The sequence below is a fragment of the Malaya genurostris genome, chromosome 2 (genome assembly GCF_030247185.1).
Source record: "Malaya genurostris strain Urasoe2022 chromosome 2, Malgen_1.1, whole genome shotgun sequence".
NCBI lineage: Eukaryota > Metazoa > Arthropoda > Insecta > Diptera > Culicidae > Malaya > Malaya genurostris.
Window position 1 is genome coordinate 296916705 of NC_080571.1, and position 16462 is coordinate 296933166.

General features: G+C 39.0%; 2 protein-coding genes across 2 annotated transcripts in view; one reads left to right on the forward strand and one right to left on the reverse strand.

Moving 5' to 3' along the window:
- Positions 1-16462, reverse strand: part of LOC131430662 (uncharacterized) — a 301476-nt gene that overhangs the window by 42137 nt on the left and 242877 nt on the right. The gene's annotated exons all lie outside the window — the stretch shown is intronic.
- LOC131429280 (uncharacterized) lies at positions 1961-7912 on the forward strand. Its single transcript, XM_058593331.1, has one exon. The coding sequence runs from the start codon at positions 1961-1963 to the stop codon at positions 7910-7912; it is 5952 nt and encodes a 1983-aa protein (XP_058449314.1).

Here is a 16462-nt window from a genome sequence, read left to right on the forward strand (position 1 = left end):
GATTGGTAAAAATACTGTTCCTGCGCGGGTTGCAATTTTCGTGGATATTGCGTAATACTGTAGCTATTTGCAGTCAGTACCAAAATCTCAAACAAACAAAACCGTAATTCATAAGCCACTGCACATTCGTATTTTCTTACACCATAAGTACATACTCTACTGAGGTCTGCCAGCCGCCGGTGGAATACCGTGGCATCGATTGCAGCCACATTCGCCCACACTGAACATGTTGTACGTATTTATAACTCGAAGCTCGAAGTGGTAGGATTCGTTTAACAACTAAAAACAACTTCTGGCATTCTCATACATGTTCTGTGGTATCTTCCGACCTACATCTTGCTGCTTGCTGTCGATCTGCTCTCATAATGATCTATAATTAACAAATATCAATTTTCGTTGCTTACCGGAAGGGTCAAGGTGAAACCATTGCCAAATCTGATTTGAGAAAACCATTGCCAAATCTGATTTGAGAAGGAATTGTACTGACACCAAGCATGTCCTGCAACATGAGCTTTGAATTCCCCGTTAGTTCGTGTCTCGATTAGTATTGCGAAACTCTATCGCACTTTCAAAAACGAATATCATTAGTCAAAATCAACATCATTTACATTCAATTTTTCATTATTTCCTCTACCCAAGGCCACACTTCCCATGAAATGAAAATCTAAGTAATTACCACTGCTACGACCAGGCCAGTTGGGTAGCAAAATGTAACTTCTCAGCGGTATACCGTTTTGATTCACCCGAACTAAATAAACGACCGCCGTCGCAATGTCGTAGCAGTAAAAATCCTAACGGCAGGGCTTAATCGATTTTCCCAGCATGGTGGTGTTGCATGTTTTCGGTAATGTACCGAGGTTTTCAGCATCCAACGAGAATGAATTGTATGTTCTGTGTGTGAGAAATGATACATGAAGCCTTACGGCAACATAAGCTGAATACTTGGCGTGTAGTGGTGCCTGACAGCAGGATCACTGTTCCTCCGGCAGTGTCTGCTTTATTGGCGAGTGGCGCGTTTTTTTTTTCTCTTTCAACCACAGCCACCGGGCATTGAACCGAACTCGTCGGTAGTTCCTAAACGAACCGATTACAGCCAGTATCAAAGTTGGTCCCCGGTTTGATGGATAAAGTCTATGGTAATTTCCGTTGTAAATTCAAATTAGATTTTCCTCTCTGAATTGGATGAAAATTTTAGGAACTTTCCAGACGCTCAAATCTAATCTAATCTCTACTTCAAAGGTCGTAGAAAGATGAGAAATGGTCCCCTCGGGAGTCAATGAATAACGAAGCGTTACTGATACGGTTTTTTGAATTTCGATTCCAATGAAGTCATTAGAAAATATTCGTTTTAAGATTAAAAACGAACTCAACAGTTTATGACAAAAACTCAAAATATGCAGAGTTAAAGAAATTCACGGACTTAATGTTTGTGCCGACAACACCCCTCGCTGCAGCGGCGCTGCTGATCGATCGACTAAATTGTCATCGACGCGCGATGGAGTCATACAAGAATGATTGTCAAAGACAAAGGAAGACAGCAAGTCATTTCTATAACGTCGTTTTCTGCATCACAATGTGCTTTATATAAAAAGGTGTATTTTGCTATTTTCTCAATTAAATTATCCTACTTAAAACTATCGAATTTAGTGTATAAAAATATATAAAGAATATTATACCGTGAGTAATTTGTTATAACTAAAATATTGAACTTATAACTAATATGAAACACTTATAGCTATCGATAAAAATAGTTAAAACTCGATAAGATTCTTACATTCTTTTGGAATACGTTCACTAAAATCGTAAGTAATTAAAATTGTACTAGCTTGAATTGTTTATTTGAAATATATACTATTGTAGCTTGAAGCTTACATCAACGGTAAAACATTGTTTGCTCTCAAGATTTGGTGACATAACCTCACGTTAATAAAAATCTTCAAGGATTTTAACGAGGTTCGAGATGGAAGAACATCGAACAGCTCCGGGATACAGCTGTAAATCCTGTACAAGGCCAGATACCGACGATGAGAAATGGGTAGCATGTGACCAGTGCAAAATGTGGGAACATTTCCTCTGTGCAGGCGTAGACGAATCGGTGAAAAATCGATCCTATGTCTGCAAAGAGTGCACATCGAAGCGTAATTGTCGTGAATCGTCATGTGATCACAAATTAAAACCACCACGGTCAGACGTAAGATCTCTTCGATCGACCACAACTAGATCAAGTTTGAGACACGTCAACAAGGTCACCGAATTGGCATCACGAAATTCAAAGGGTGCACAAAGTACTACATCAAGTACCCACGCAGCTCGCTTGGAGGCTGAGATGAAGCTTGTGGAGGAAGAACAGTTATTAAGAGAGCAGGAACTTAAGGCGGAAGAAGCAATTAGGAAGAAAGAGATAGCTGAAAAAGAACGCCGCTTGCAGGAGAAAAAAGCATTATTAGAGGAGGAAGCAAAGCTGCGTGAGCGAAAATTACTCGACGAAAAAGAATTTCAGAAGCGTCAGGAGATGATTCGAAAGGAGTCTCTAGAAAAGAAAAGCACCATTGTTCGACAGATGAGTAAATGCGATAGTAGAGACGAATCTATACAAGATTCTAATCAGCAAGTGGATATGTGGCTACAACAATGTTCTCCCGAACCACCCGGAGAAGCTGAGTCGCTATACGAATCTGGTTTACCGTTACCCGGCGAAAACCAATCACAAGATTTCCGTAGGTCAGGATCAGATTTGCGGCAGTTTCAAAACAAGAACAAGCAACAACGGATTGCACATACACCGCAGCAGGTCTATGAAGGGGAAGCTACTTCGGACTATACAGCACGTCGCACTGGTCAACCGAGTATTCACCGCTCAGAACCAGTTATGCATATGGCACTCGGTGCGAATCAAATGGCAGCCAGGCAAGTAATGGGAAAAGAGTTGCCCCAATTCTCGGGGAACCCCGAAGACTGGCCGATTTTCATCTGTAGCTTTGAACAGTCTACCGCTGCTTGCGGCTACACCGACGCTGAAAATCTAATGCGCCTACAGCGGAGTTTGAAGGGGCATGCTCTCGAAGCAGTGCGGAGTCGACTTCTACTTCCCTCCAGCGTCCCGCAAGTCATCAGTACTCTTCGCACACTATATGGCCGACCAGAGTTACTGATACGCGCACTAATCGAGAAAGTCCATCGCGCTCCCGCACCAAGGCACGATCGACTTGAGACCGTAATTGAATTTGGATTAACAGTACAAAACCTCGTCGACCATTTGAAATCAGCAAATGAAATCGTGCATTTGTCCAACCCGGTACTGATGCAGGAGTTAGCAGATAAACTTCCTGGTACACTGAAAATGGAGTGGGCTGTATACAAAAGCAAGCGACCGCAGGCAACACTAGAATCGTTTGGGGATTTCATGTCAACACTAGTGTATGCGGCCAGTCAAGTATCCTTCGAGCTGCCCAGTACAAGTAGGAATCACAAAAGCGATCATCGGGGACACAAGGAAAAGGGTGTTCATATTCATTCTTCTGGAACTACTTCTACATCTACTGTTTCTAATTCGTCTCCGAATCTAAAAAACCAAGGTAAGGTCTGCGCAACATGTGAACGTGAAGGACATAGTGTTGCTGATTGTTATAAATTTAAATCACTAAATATCGACGATCGGTGGAAAGAGGTTAACAATAAAAAACTGTGTCGTACATGCCTGAATAACCACGGAAAATGGCCATGCAAGTCTTGGCAAGGCTGTGGAATCAAATCTTGCAGGCAAAAACACCATACATTACTGCATTCCGATTCCACTTCGTCTTCCATTAATATCTCCGTCGGTCACCCTACTCAAGGAAAATGTCTTGTTCCTATGTTCCGAGTACTTCCGGTAGTACTTCATGCAGGGTCGCGAAAAGAAACGGTTTTTGCTTTTGTAGATGAAGGATCTTCTACCACACTTATAGAAGAGACTGTGGTCAATCGTTTGGGCGTGTCTGGTCCGATTGAACCGTTGACGCTACGGTGGACAGGGAAAGTTTCTCGTGAGGAACGACAGTCTCAACGAATACAATTGGACATATCTGGAGAAGGTAGTCCGACCCGCTACAAATTGTGTGAAGTCAGAACGGTTAGTTCTTTGCTTTTACCTACTCAAAGATTGAAGTATGGTAAGCTTTGTAGTATCTACCCTCATTTGCGCGGTCTTCCATTGAATGATTATGATCTAACCCAGCCTAAACTACTAATCGGGTTGGATAATCTTCGCCTCACTGTTCCATTAAAAGCACGCGAAGGCGGACCGATGGATCCAATAGCAGCAAAATGTCGATTGGGGTGGAGTATTTACGGCTGTATTCCAAGTTCATCGAAACATGGACCGGTTCTACACTTTCACGTAGCCACTGCTGACGATGCAGACCGTCAGTTAGATAATCAATTGCGAGACTACTTCACTCTCGAAGATGCGGGAATACTCGGGAGTACAGGTGAGATTTTAAAGTCGGACGACGAAATCCGAGCCATTGAAATCATGAAACAAACTACGCGCAGAACGGATCGCGGATTCGAAACCGGACTACTATGGCGTGAGGACTGTCCGAGCTTTCCGGATAGTCACCCGATGGCAGTCAAGCGACTACAATCTTTGGAGAGGAAACTCGCAAAGGATCCACCATTGCGAGAACGAGTTCGCGAGCTATTAAAAGAATATTTGCTGAAGGGTTACGCACACAAGGCAACCGAAGCGGAGCTAAAACATTTCGATCGTAAACGCACATGGTTTTTACCACTTGGCGTGGTCGTGCACCCCAAGAAACCAAACAAAATAAGGCTTGTTTGGGATGCTGCTGCAACCGTCGACGGAGTTTCTTTTAACTCTAAGCTCCTGAAGGGACCCGACTTATTGGCACCTTTACCAGCAGTTCTTAGTCGCTTTCGTCAATTTCCTGTGGCAGTGTGCGGTGACATCAAAGAGATGTTTCACCAGCTCTCGATTCGTGAAGAAGATCGTATGGCACAGTGTTTTCTGTGGCGAAACAGTCCATCGGAGTCAATCGAGGTGTACGTTATGGACGTCGCCACATTTGGTGCCACTTGCTCGCCCGCTTCTGCACAATACATAAAAAATCTCAACGCGTTAGAGTGTGCAGAAGCTTTTCCACGTGCCGTGACAGCGATTGTGGAAAACCATTATGTGGACGACTATCTCGACAGCTTTACAACGGTCAAGGAAGCTATCGACGTTGTGAAAGATGTTAAAAATATACACGCGATGGGCGGTTTTGAGATGCGTCGTTTTCGCTCTAATTCTGAGGAGCTTCTGCGAGAAATAGGAGATAGCTGTCCAGATAAGCCTAAGAGTTTGATGCTGGAGAGAAACGGATCGTCCGAATCCGTGCTCGGAATGTCTTGGGACCCTGCAGACGATAACTTTTCCTATTCGTTTAATCTACGGGCCGATATCAGTCGAATTGTCGACGAGATGTACGTTCCGACAAAGCGAGAAATTCTTAAGGTCGTGATGAGTCTCTTCGACCCCCTCGGACTTATTTCACACTTCCTTATCCACGGCAAAGTAATTATCCAGGCTACCTGGACTTCTGGCATTAGTTGGGATGAGCGAATCAATAATGAACTCTACCAAAAGTGGCGCAGATGGGTTGCACTATTCCCGAGGCTGCATGAACTAAAAATCCCTAGGTGCTATTTCTCTTCATTCCCGGCTAACGATAATGCTGTCCAAGTACAGGCCTTTGTTGATGCTAGTGACATCGCCTATTCATGCGCGGTGTATTTCCGACTCGAGTATATCAATGACATCCGAGTAATATTAGTAGGAGCCAAAAGTAAAGTCGCACCAGTAAAAACTTTATCAACTCCAAGACTTGAATTGAAAGCAGCGGTTCTCGGAGTACGATTCGCTACAGCAATTATTGAATACCATACACTTCCGGTATCACAACGTGTCTTTTGGAGCGACTCGACAACAGTATTGGGATGGATCCGTTCAGATCATCGGAGGTTTACAAAGTTTGTATCGGTTCGAGTTGGTGAAATCTTAACTTTGAGTGATCAACACGAATGGAGATGGGTACCGTCTAAGCACAATGTCGCGGATTATGCGACGAAATGGAAACGAGACCCTAATCTCAGTCCTGATTGTACGTGGTTGAAAGGACCACCGTTTCTGCGATTAGCTGAAGTTTCATGGCCAGAACAACCCGTTATAGCAACAGCTCACGAAGAAGTTCGAATAGTTCATCTGCACAGTCAAATTGCTCCGCTTGTTGAATATTCTCGATTCAGTAAATGGACAAGACTTCATCGTACAATCTCATACGTCATCCGTTTCATCGATAATGCCCGCCGCAAGAATATCGGGCAACAGTTTCGACGTGAATTGCTCACTCAAGATGAGCTGGCACGCGCAGAAGTTCTTCTATGGAAACTGGCTCAGGCGGAATGCTTTCCACAAGAGGTTTCGATACTGCAAAAAACGATGGGTCCTGCAGAAGTCAAACATCCACCCGTTTCCAAATCCAGTAGTATCTACAAAACCTGGCCATACATGGACGGCTGCGGAATATTACGTATGCGAGGTCGTATTGGGGCAGCATATTTCTTACCCTTCGAAGCTAGATATCCGGTAATTCTTCCAAAAGAACATCCCGTGACGATTCTTATCCTGGAATGGTATCACCATAAATTTCGTCATGCAAACCACGAAACAGTATGTAATGAGATACGACAACGCTATGAGGTGGCAAGATTAAGATCGTTGATACGAAAGATCCACAAAAACTGCGCTTGGTGTCGAGTCTTCAATGCTACTCCTCAACCGCCGGTAATGGGGTTGCTTCCAGAAGAGAGGCTAACGCCATTCGTACGCCCTTTCACGTACGTCGGATTAGACTACTTTGGGCCGGTATTTGCCAAAGTCGGGCGCAGTCAGGCTAAAAGATGGATTGCACTTTTTACATGTCTTTCCATTCGAGCGGTCCATATGGAGGTAGTGCATAGCTTATCAACAGATTCATGTGTTATGGCTGTTCGGAGATTCGTATCTCGACGCGGTTCACCGGCGGTCATTTACTCGGATAACGCCACCTGTTTTCAAGGAGCAAACCGACAGCTTCAGGAGGAAATCACGCGTAGAAACGAAACACTTGCAACTACCTTCACCAACTCCCACACCAAATGGAAGTTTATCCCGCCCGCGACCCCACACATGGGCGGAGCGTGGGAGCGGCTCGTCAGATCTGTAAAGACAGCAATAGGTTCATCACTAGACCATCCTCGTAAACCCAGCGATGAAACATTAGAGACTATAATCTACGAAGCGGAAGCGCTAGTCAATTCACGACCGTTAACGTATATACCGTTGGAGCACGCGGACCAAGAATCATTGACGCCAAACCACTTCCTCTTGGGCAGCTCAACGGGTAACAAGATCGAGCCAGCTACCGTATCAGAACACGCTACACTTCGCAATAGCTGGAACATGGCACAGCATATCGTTAGTGAATTTTGGAAGAGATGGATAAAAGAATATCTGCCGGTCATAACACGTCGGAGCAAATGGTTTGAAGAAACCAAGGAGCTCGAGAAAGATGATCTGGTACTGGTCGTGAACGGAGCTAAACGCAATCAGTGGATTCGAGGACGTGTCATAGAAACGGTTGTTGGTCGTGACGGAAGAGTACGCCAAGCACTGGTGCGTACAGCGAATGGTACCATACGTCGGTCTGTGATTAAGTTGGCGGTGTTGAACGTCGATAAGGGTGGTAAACCTACGAAGCTTCCAGATGACCCAGGACTTCAACTAGGTTTACGGGAGGGGGTATGTGCCGACAACACCCCTCGCTGCAGCGGCGCTGCTGATCGATCGACTAAATTGTCATCGACGCGCGATGGAGTCATACAAGAATGATTGTCAAAGACAAAGGAAGACAGCAAGTCATTTCTATAACGTCGTTTTCTGCATCACAATGTGCTTTATATAAAAAGGTGTATTTTGCTATTTTCTCAATTAAATTATCCTACTTAAAACTATCGAATTTAGTGTATAAAAATATATAAAGAATATTATACCGTGAGTAATTTGTTATAACTAAAATATTGAACTTATAACTAATATGAAACACTTATAGCTATCGATAAAAATAGTTAAAACTCGATAAGATTCTTACATTCTTTTGGAATACGTTCACTAAAATCGTAAGTAATTAAAATTGTACTAGCTTGAATTGTTTATTTGAAATATATACTATTGTAGCTTGAAGCTCCAACATTTACAGTTTTGACTACTGATCCGGTGTTGCATTCCCTACGCTCTTCCCAGTTACAAAATTCAATGTTCCGAAATTACTCCCAACGGCTTTTCAACTCGATTTCTCCTTGGCCTCAAGAAACGTTTCAGTCTCAGCTTATCATTCGATACAAATGTCCTACCAGCGAGCCTCTTTTTTCATTCTAAGGACAGAAAGCAGTCACTGCGAGCTAAATCTGGTGAAAAAGGTGTATGCGATAGCAATTTGAATTCAAATTCATTCAATTCTAGTCATCGTAACGATCGACCTGTGACACGGTGCATTTGATCAGTTGCTAGAAAACAGAGCATGGATTTTACTTACAATTTTTTCCACATTTGAACTTTGAAGACAAATCTTAGACCATCAGTCTCATTCTCAAGACCAAAGAGAAGTGTTGCTACGTTTAAATTCAGCGTACCTGTCAATATTGGTTGATTTACATAGAGCAGAGCCCGTTACTTGCACAGTAGTTTTTTTTCATATTCCAATTAATTGAACGATATGTTATGAAATTCTAACAAATCACATCTGAAGGATGTCTCTATTGAACGCTAGAGGGATTTTTAATAAGCGACCTAATCTGTCTATCAGATCGGGAACAAATTGACCGGCGTTTTAGTTCTGTCTTAGAAAAAGTGGGGTTGTTTGGGGCTAGCGTAACAAAACGTTTATTCTACTTGAATATAAACGTTTCCTTGTTCATGGAATTAGATGATTGTTTCATGCAGAGACAATAATGAAATGTAGCCAGATGATTGTCGTAAGTAGATAAAGATTTACATGGGACCATTGTGCCCTGACCAAAATCCACGCGAAAGGAGTAGTTTTACTAAAAAGTGTGCGTAACAAACGTAAGTTTTTCAGGATATAGGGAAAGACGTCTTTTTGAATCTGAAGAACCTCTCCGTTCTATGACATGATTTTTCGAATGAGATCATTAGCCGTCTATGGTATACACCGAAACATCCATTTACGAACTAAACCGGGGTTCGTAAATGGAGGTAGTTCGTTAAAAAAAGTTTACGTTATTTGGGATTTGGTTCGTAAAAAAAGTTTTGTGTTATAAATGTGGAAACCCCCAATCATATGGCCATTTTCGGAACGGATGTGATAAGTGGGTGCAAGAAAATGAAGTTTTGGGGTCGGTTCAAAATCCTACATGGCGACTTCCGGTTTATCGATATTCCTTAAACATCCTTACAATGTGGGTATTTTCGAACCGGAATTGATGAGTAGTTGACGGTAAACGATGTTTAAAGTGGTTCGGAAATCCAAGATGGCGACTTCCGGTTTGTCGATATTCCTTAAACATCCTTACAATGTGGGTATTTTCGAACCGGAATTGATGAGTAGTTGACGGTAAACGATGTTTAAAGTGGTTCGGAAATCCAAGATGGCGACTTCCGGTTTGTCGATATTCCTTAAACATCCTTACAATGTGGGTATTTTCGAACCGGAATTGTTGAGAAGTTGACGATAAACGATGTTTAAAGTGGTTCGGAAATCCAAGATGGCGACTTCCGGTTTGTCGATATTCCTTAAACATCCTTACAATGTGGATATTTTCGAACCGGAATTGATGAGAAGTTGACGGTAAACGATGTTTAAAGTGGTTCGGAAATCCAAGATGGCGACTTCCGGTTTATCAATATTCCTAAAAACCCTTACAATGTGAGCATTTTCGAACCGGAATTGATGAGTAGATGACGGAAGACGATGTTTGAAATGGTTCGAAAATCCAAGATGACGACTTCCGGTTTGTCGATATTCCTTAAAAACCTTTACAATGTGGGTATTTTCGGAAAAGGATTGATTAGTAGATGACGGAAAACGATGTTTGAAGTGGTTAGTTACGGTTTTAAATTTCGACATTCTAAAAATTAATATTGAGTCGAAAAGGTTCCTTTATCAGGAGGAAGAGATTGCCATACTGAAGAGGTGTACATTGTTTCATCCGATTTGGAGAAAGTCGATCCTGCCAGTTTATCTGCTCTTTATTTCTGGAATTGCTCATAAATGTTAGAAATTCAGTGTCATGTGGTTGTATAACTGACTCTTACCACTTGAGCCAAATAATATCCCTTTTTCTCAATGGCTTACAAAATGTTAAATCATATTCCGACGAGCCAGTTGACATGAGATTTTGACAAGTTTAAATAGAAGCAAATGTGTCGTGATGAGAGTAACAGTACTTTTTTTTCGAATTTATCACGTACACTAAAACAACTGAAATTATAAGTGTAACACTGAAAATAAAAAAAAAATGGAGAACACGGTCATTGATCCCCGTGGCCCGGGTTGGTGGTTCAATGCATAGGGCGCTGGTCTTACAAGCCAGTTGTCGTATGTTCGAGCCCCGACTTGGAAAGATTCTTAGTGTAAGTAGGATCCATAGTACTAGTCATGCAATGATTCTGTACGCTAAGAATCGGCTGCGAAGTCTGTTGAAACAGAAAGGCCAAATTCCACAAAAGTAATGTAATGCCAGGACTTTGACTTACGGTCATTGATTTGAAATCAAATTTTAATGTTTGTGGTTGCTTCCAAATATTAGATTGAGACTTCCAGTTGTTCAATAAAATATTGAAAGCATACAATATAATTATAACAATATAAAATTATTATAGCTGTTCAGACGTCTATATGTAATGGTCATTTCGAAAATATAGTACAATATTCAAACAATAATGATTAGCAGGAAACATCTTTGTCAGAAGCATAATTTTTTTAAACGATATATATACATAGAGTAATGATTGTCAAAGAAAACCAATACAATTGAACTTACCATTTTGATTTTTGAAGTGAAGCAAAATATCTCAAAGAATCTGAAAAGCAACTCAAAATTATCAAACTTTAGCCGAAATAACATAAATTAGAAAAAGTTTCAATTAAATTTCATGAGCTTTCTATCATTTTCTGTATTGCTTGCACGCTGCTTTTCCGTATGATAATGGTGTGAGACATACACTGTGGGTTCGGTGGCGTTTTATCGTGAGCAAAAATTACATATAAAATAATGACACGAATTCTTGCAACAATGGCTTTGGTGTTGAAATAATGAATTAAATGCGTATTGCGTTCATTTTCTAAAATAACGGGCGTTTATATTGCTAGTAATGTCCAACTATGTTTAGCTCAATGTATTGATGGTAGACAGGCTACTGAATGAAATGAATACAAGCCAGGTATTATCGTTCATTTAGAACATTGAATCATATAATACTCATATAACCTGGTACCAGAATCACAATTCAAAAGTATATACGTTTATGGGAAATGTACTTATTTGAAACATTTCGTTGTCTGGTGAATGTCCAGTAATTCTTTATTTCAATAGTTTTTCAATCGATAATAAAATTCGACTGCGCTGTTTCTTGCGATGAATTACTATTTGGTATTGGTAAAGATACCAAAAGTACTTGAATTTTTTCTTGTTTTCAATCGTTCTTTAGAAGGAGCTTGCTACTAAACTCAGGCATATACATTATTAGCGTGTTAGTCAATACATCTACATGTAACCTCATGTTAGTTAACTATAAATACTAGTTCTAATTCTAATGTAATACTAATCAATAACAATAAAGAGTTAAGTTTAAAAGACTTATTTAGACCCGGTTATAACAATAAAGAATAATTTAGGAAATATTCACAAATCCATTACGAGTCAAATCAATAACAGCCTCTTTTTTAAAACATTCAAAACGGGTGGTAAGCCCACTGCGCTCAATCACTGAAAATATTTCTGCTTTCGATGTGTCGGTTTTGCCTGTTATGCTTTGTGCGACGATTCGTGCAACTCAAGCGGTTAAAATTATGCGCGCCTTTTGATCGCTAGGTTTGCTTATTTCGTTGTTTCACAACACTATATTGTTATTTGTTTCTGACGTCCCGACCGTAAGTGTTTTGTTGTGTCAAATGTCTCGCACGAGATATGGAAGCGAACTATCTGTACTAGTTGGGCTAAGCATACAAATTCATTTGGTAATATTTTATTTAAAGCTTTTTCGTTCTTTCAGTGTAGGGTAGCCGTTTCCATTTCCGATTGTTTTCAATGTGAAATGATACTTGACGTAAAAATATTTGTTTAATATGTTAACACTATAGTTACCCTTCAAATTATAGAAAATCCTGTCAAACATTAACCAGTACCGAAAAATAACTGTTCAAAAAAGAAAACTTTTGACCACAAAGGCATCTTTTAATAAATAACTACAAGGTTGTCATACCGGATTTCTTATGAAATATTCACGATCACTAGTACTAATATCAGAAGTTTAAAATGTCAACATTTATTCAAAAATAATCCAATATTCAAAAACGATGGCGAAATATTTTATGTTCAAAGCATTAGCTCTCGCTTCCAACACATTTTGTTCATCTCTTTGGCAATTGATAGATACCATGTCAAAGGTAATCTTCACTTTTTTGACATTCGTTCATCGCATCATTTTTGTACATCCTCGTAAATTTTAAAAAAGGGACCTAGTGCGTGTCTTATCAAAAAGAAGGTGCCAGATCTGGTGAAAATAGCGGGTACGATGAAAGTTCCCAATCAGTCGTAGAAATTGTTTCAAGTTCAATATGCCGTAACTTAAAAGATCTTTGCCTCCTAAGTTTTAATAATTGCATGAATTATATCTTAGTGAATAGCCTGATTTTGCAAATATATCACCTATCGAGCCCTGTGAAGAGGTTGTGTTACAATTACACTTTTTCTTTGTAAAACATACCAATATATAATCTATAAAAGATTTACATCTATGCATAATAGAGCAAATCTATAAATCATCACCATGTTTTCTAGATATCAAGAACTACATAATCAACTACTTCCATTCTTCTACTTCGCTGTATATACATGCCATACATCCTTACGCTGTATGTTTACATAATCAAACATTCTTAATACATCCTCTTGCTTTACCGACAAGCAAATACTCGAAGTGTTCGGGGTTGAGTTTCCTTTTGGCTTTGTCCATTCCGTAAGGGTATTATTATCGTTTCTATTCAGGCACCAGAAGCCAGAGTACTATCGCATACTGAGGAAAAACATTGTTTCCAACGGGCAAAATTTTTAGTTCTCCCGGAGCTGAAATCTGCGACCTAAACACTTAGAAAAATTTACATCCTAATGGATGCACATAAAAGCGGGTGTCGATTCACTTACATTCGCAATTCAAAGTATGTAAAGATGAATCATATCATTAACTTCACAGTTAATATAGCTGATGTTTACATTGATACAGACGCAAAATTCATGTTTACATGTCAGTAGATGTAATATTGTGTCATCACTGAAGCTATTACGGTATGCTTGAATTTTCGTCAAGCGTAAATTTCATTTTTTTTCTAAGAGTGTAGTTCTAGACTTGACGATGAGTTTGATTTTGAAATGTCTAATTCTAAATTCTAACTTAAATTTGACGGAGTACTTAGTATCAACAAAGGTCGAATAGTGAAGGTCTCGATAGCGAAACTACCAATAGAGCATCGATCGATTGCTTGTCAAAACTACACTGAAAAAAAAATAGAATTTTATAGGTGACATAATTCTACAAACGATAGAATTCATAAATACTTAACTATTCAAATGACGTAATTTTCCACTCGTACAGAATTTTACAGGTTTTGAATGTAATTTTACATTTACAGCCCCGCTATATGGATTTATACACAGAAAAAAGTTTTAAATTTTACAGGTGACATAATTCTACAAACGATGCAATACATAGCTACTTAACTTGTCAAATGATGCAATATTCCATTCGTACAGAATTTTACAGGCTTTGAGTGTAATTTTCACTCGGTTACCAAGTGCCGCTGTATGGATTTAAATGTATCATTTATTCTTTAAGTAGATATGTGCTTCTGTAGCTCAGGCGATTATCTGGCGTGCTTTGTGATCTAAAGTTTCTCGGTTAAAGTAACGCTGTGGCAATCGATCTTTTGTTTTTTATTTCATTTTGTTTCAAGCCAGGTAATTTTCTAATCACACAATTTTACATGTTTTCGAACATAAATTTGTGTGAAATACGACACTCCATTCATGTGCATTTTATGAGCAGTAAAATCACAATACTTTTTCGGACAGTGTATGTATCATTTATTCATCAAGCAAATATCGGTTTCTGTGGTTCAGACGAATAATTGACTTGCTTTGAGATCTAATGTTTCTCGGTTCAAGCCGCGCTGTTGCTATCGACCTGTTGTTTTTTATTTAATTTGATTTCAACCCAAGTAATTTTCAAATCACACAATTTTACATGTTCTTGAATATAAATTTGTGTGAAATACGACGCTCCATTTATGTGCATCCTATAAGATGTAGAATCACTAGATTTCTTTGAACTGTGTACCTTCACTAGAGCCTTCAAAAAATCCAAGTTTACAGGTGACTTAATTCCTCATACGATGTAATTCATAACGACCTAATTTGTCAAATGACGAAAAAATTCGTTTGTAATGACTTAATGTTGGATTGGCATTATTTTTACTGGTTTCAACTGTAACTTGCATTTTGCTAGCAGGTGCGACTGTATGCATTTAAATGCACCTTTCACCAGGAAAGCATATGTGTGCTTAACAGAATTATCTTGGTAATCTAACGATTCTCGGTCCAAGTCGCGCTGGTCGTAATCAGTATTCATTTTTTTAATTTCAATGGATTTCATGTCATGGAATTTAAGACACAATATTTAATGTTCTTTCACGTAAATTTGCGTGAACTGCGTCGTTCCTTTTATGTGCATTTAATAAGATGTAAAATCACAGGATTTCTTCAAAGTGAGTTCCTATAAATTGGATATTACACTCTTAGGAAAGAAGTAAAATTACGCTTGACGTAAGTTCAAACATGCCGTGAATTCTTCGACGATAGCACAATATTACTTCTATTAATATGTAAAAATAATGTATGTGTCTGTATCGGTGTAAACTTCAGCTAAATCATATGAGAAGTTAATGATATAATCTTTACATGCTTTGTATTGTAAGTTGAAGTGAATTACGACACTCGTTTTATATGTATCCATAAATACGTAAATTTACACGATTTTTTCTAAGTGTGTAGTATTACGATGTTCTGTATATCCTTATTTACACAATTTCAAAGTAACCATTTCAATACGTATACATTTTATTTAGTAAATTTTGTAAATTCCTGTTTTTCTTGAGCAACTGTTTTAGTTATAAAACCAAAACACATTGGCCAAACAATGCAGAATGCAGAATCGAATCATTCTCAAATGCATTCTCCCCAATCCACCATCGAGAAACTTCGATAACTCACAGAAACCCAACAGTTTCACAGTGTTGATGACTTCTAGTAGCAGCATTATACGCGTGACGCGGGACTTTGATACTGTTGAGTTTCTGTTAGTTATCACAGTTCTAAATATAACTGAAGTATTATCTGCACAGCAAAAAAATATGAAATTTACAGCTGACAGTAATCGACATATGGCTCAATTCATAAGAACACAGATAAAAATATTTCGTGATTTTACATTTATTTTCATGCACATATTTGGAGCAGGCAATTGAATGGATATTTACATTACAAAACGAAGCGGTTTGTAAATATACAGTCTTGTTCAATGAAAAACTAAATGAATTTTAATGTAATTTTACATCAATCATGGTTTTAAATCAGATTTTCGTTTAAACTGATGTCTATTTCATAGTACTATCGGTTTACATGTCGTGTAAGTTTCATCTTTTCTTTCTGTGAACGTAATTCGTGAAATAACTGAATTTTGCAAGAATGATTGAAATATGTGTCAAACGCACCCAACTTTTCAAGCAGGACTGTAAATTTACATGTTTCTGAACTTAAAAATATATTAGAATGCATTAAATATGTGTAATATCAGCTGTATAAATGAGTTAGTTTTGACACTCGAAGATGTCGGTCACAGAACATGTAAATTTACACGATTTTTTCTATTTGTGTGAATAACATTGAAAGTATCTCTGATGAAATATTCTGTTTTTTGGTATTGTTTTTACTGAAAGTAACCGCACACTTCGAAGAGATTACGGGAGACAAAAACTTGCAAAAGTCTGACTTCATCGTGTCAGACAAGGAACCATCAGAGCAGCTGAAGAAACTTGGAGATTCTGTATTGTAAGAGTTACCGGATAAATATACCTGCCAAATGCAAGAA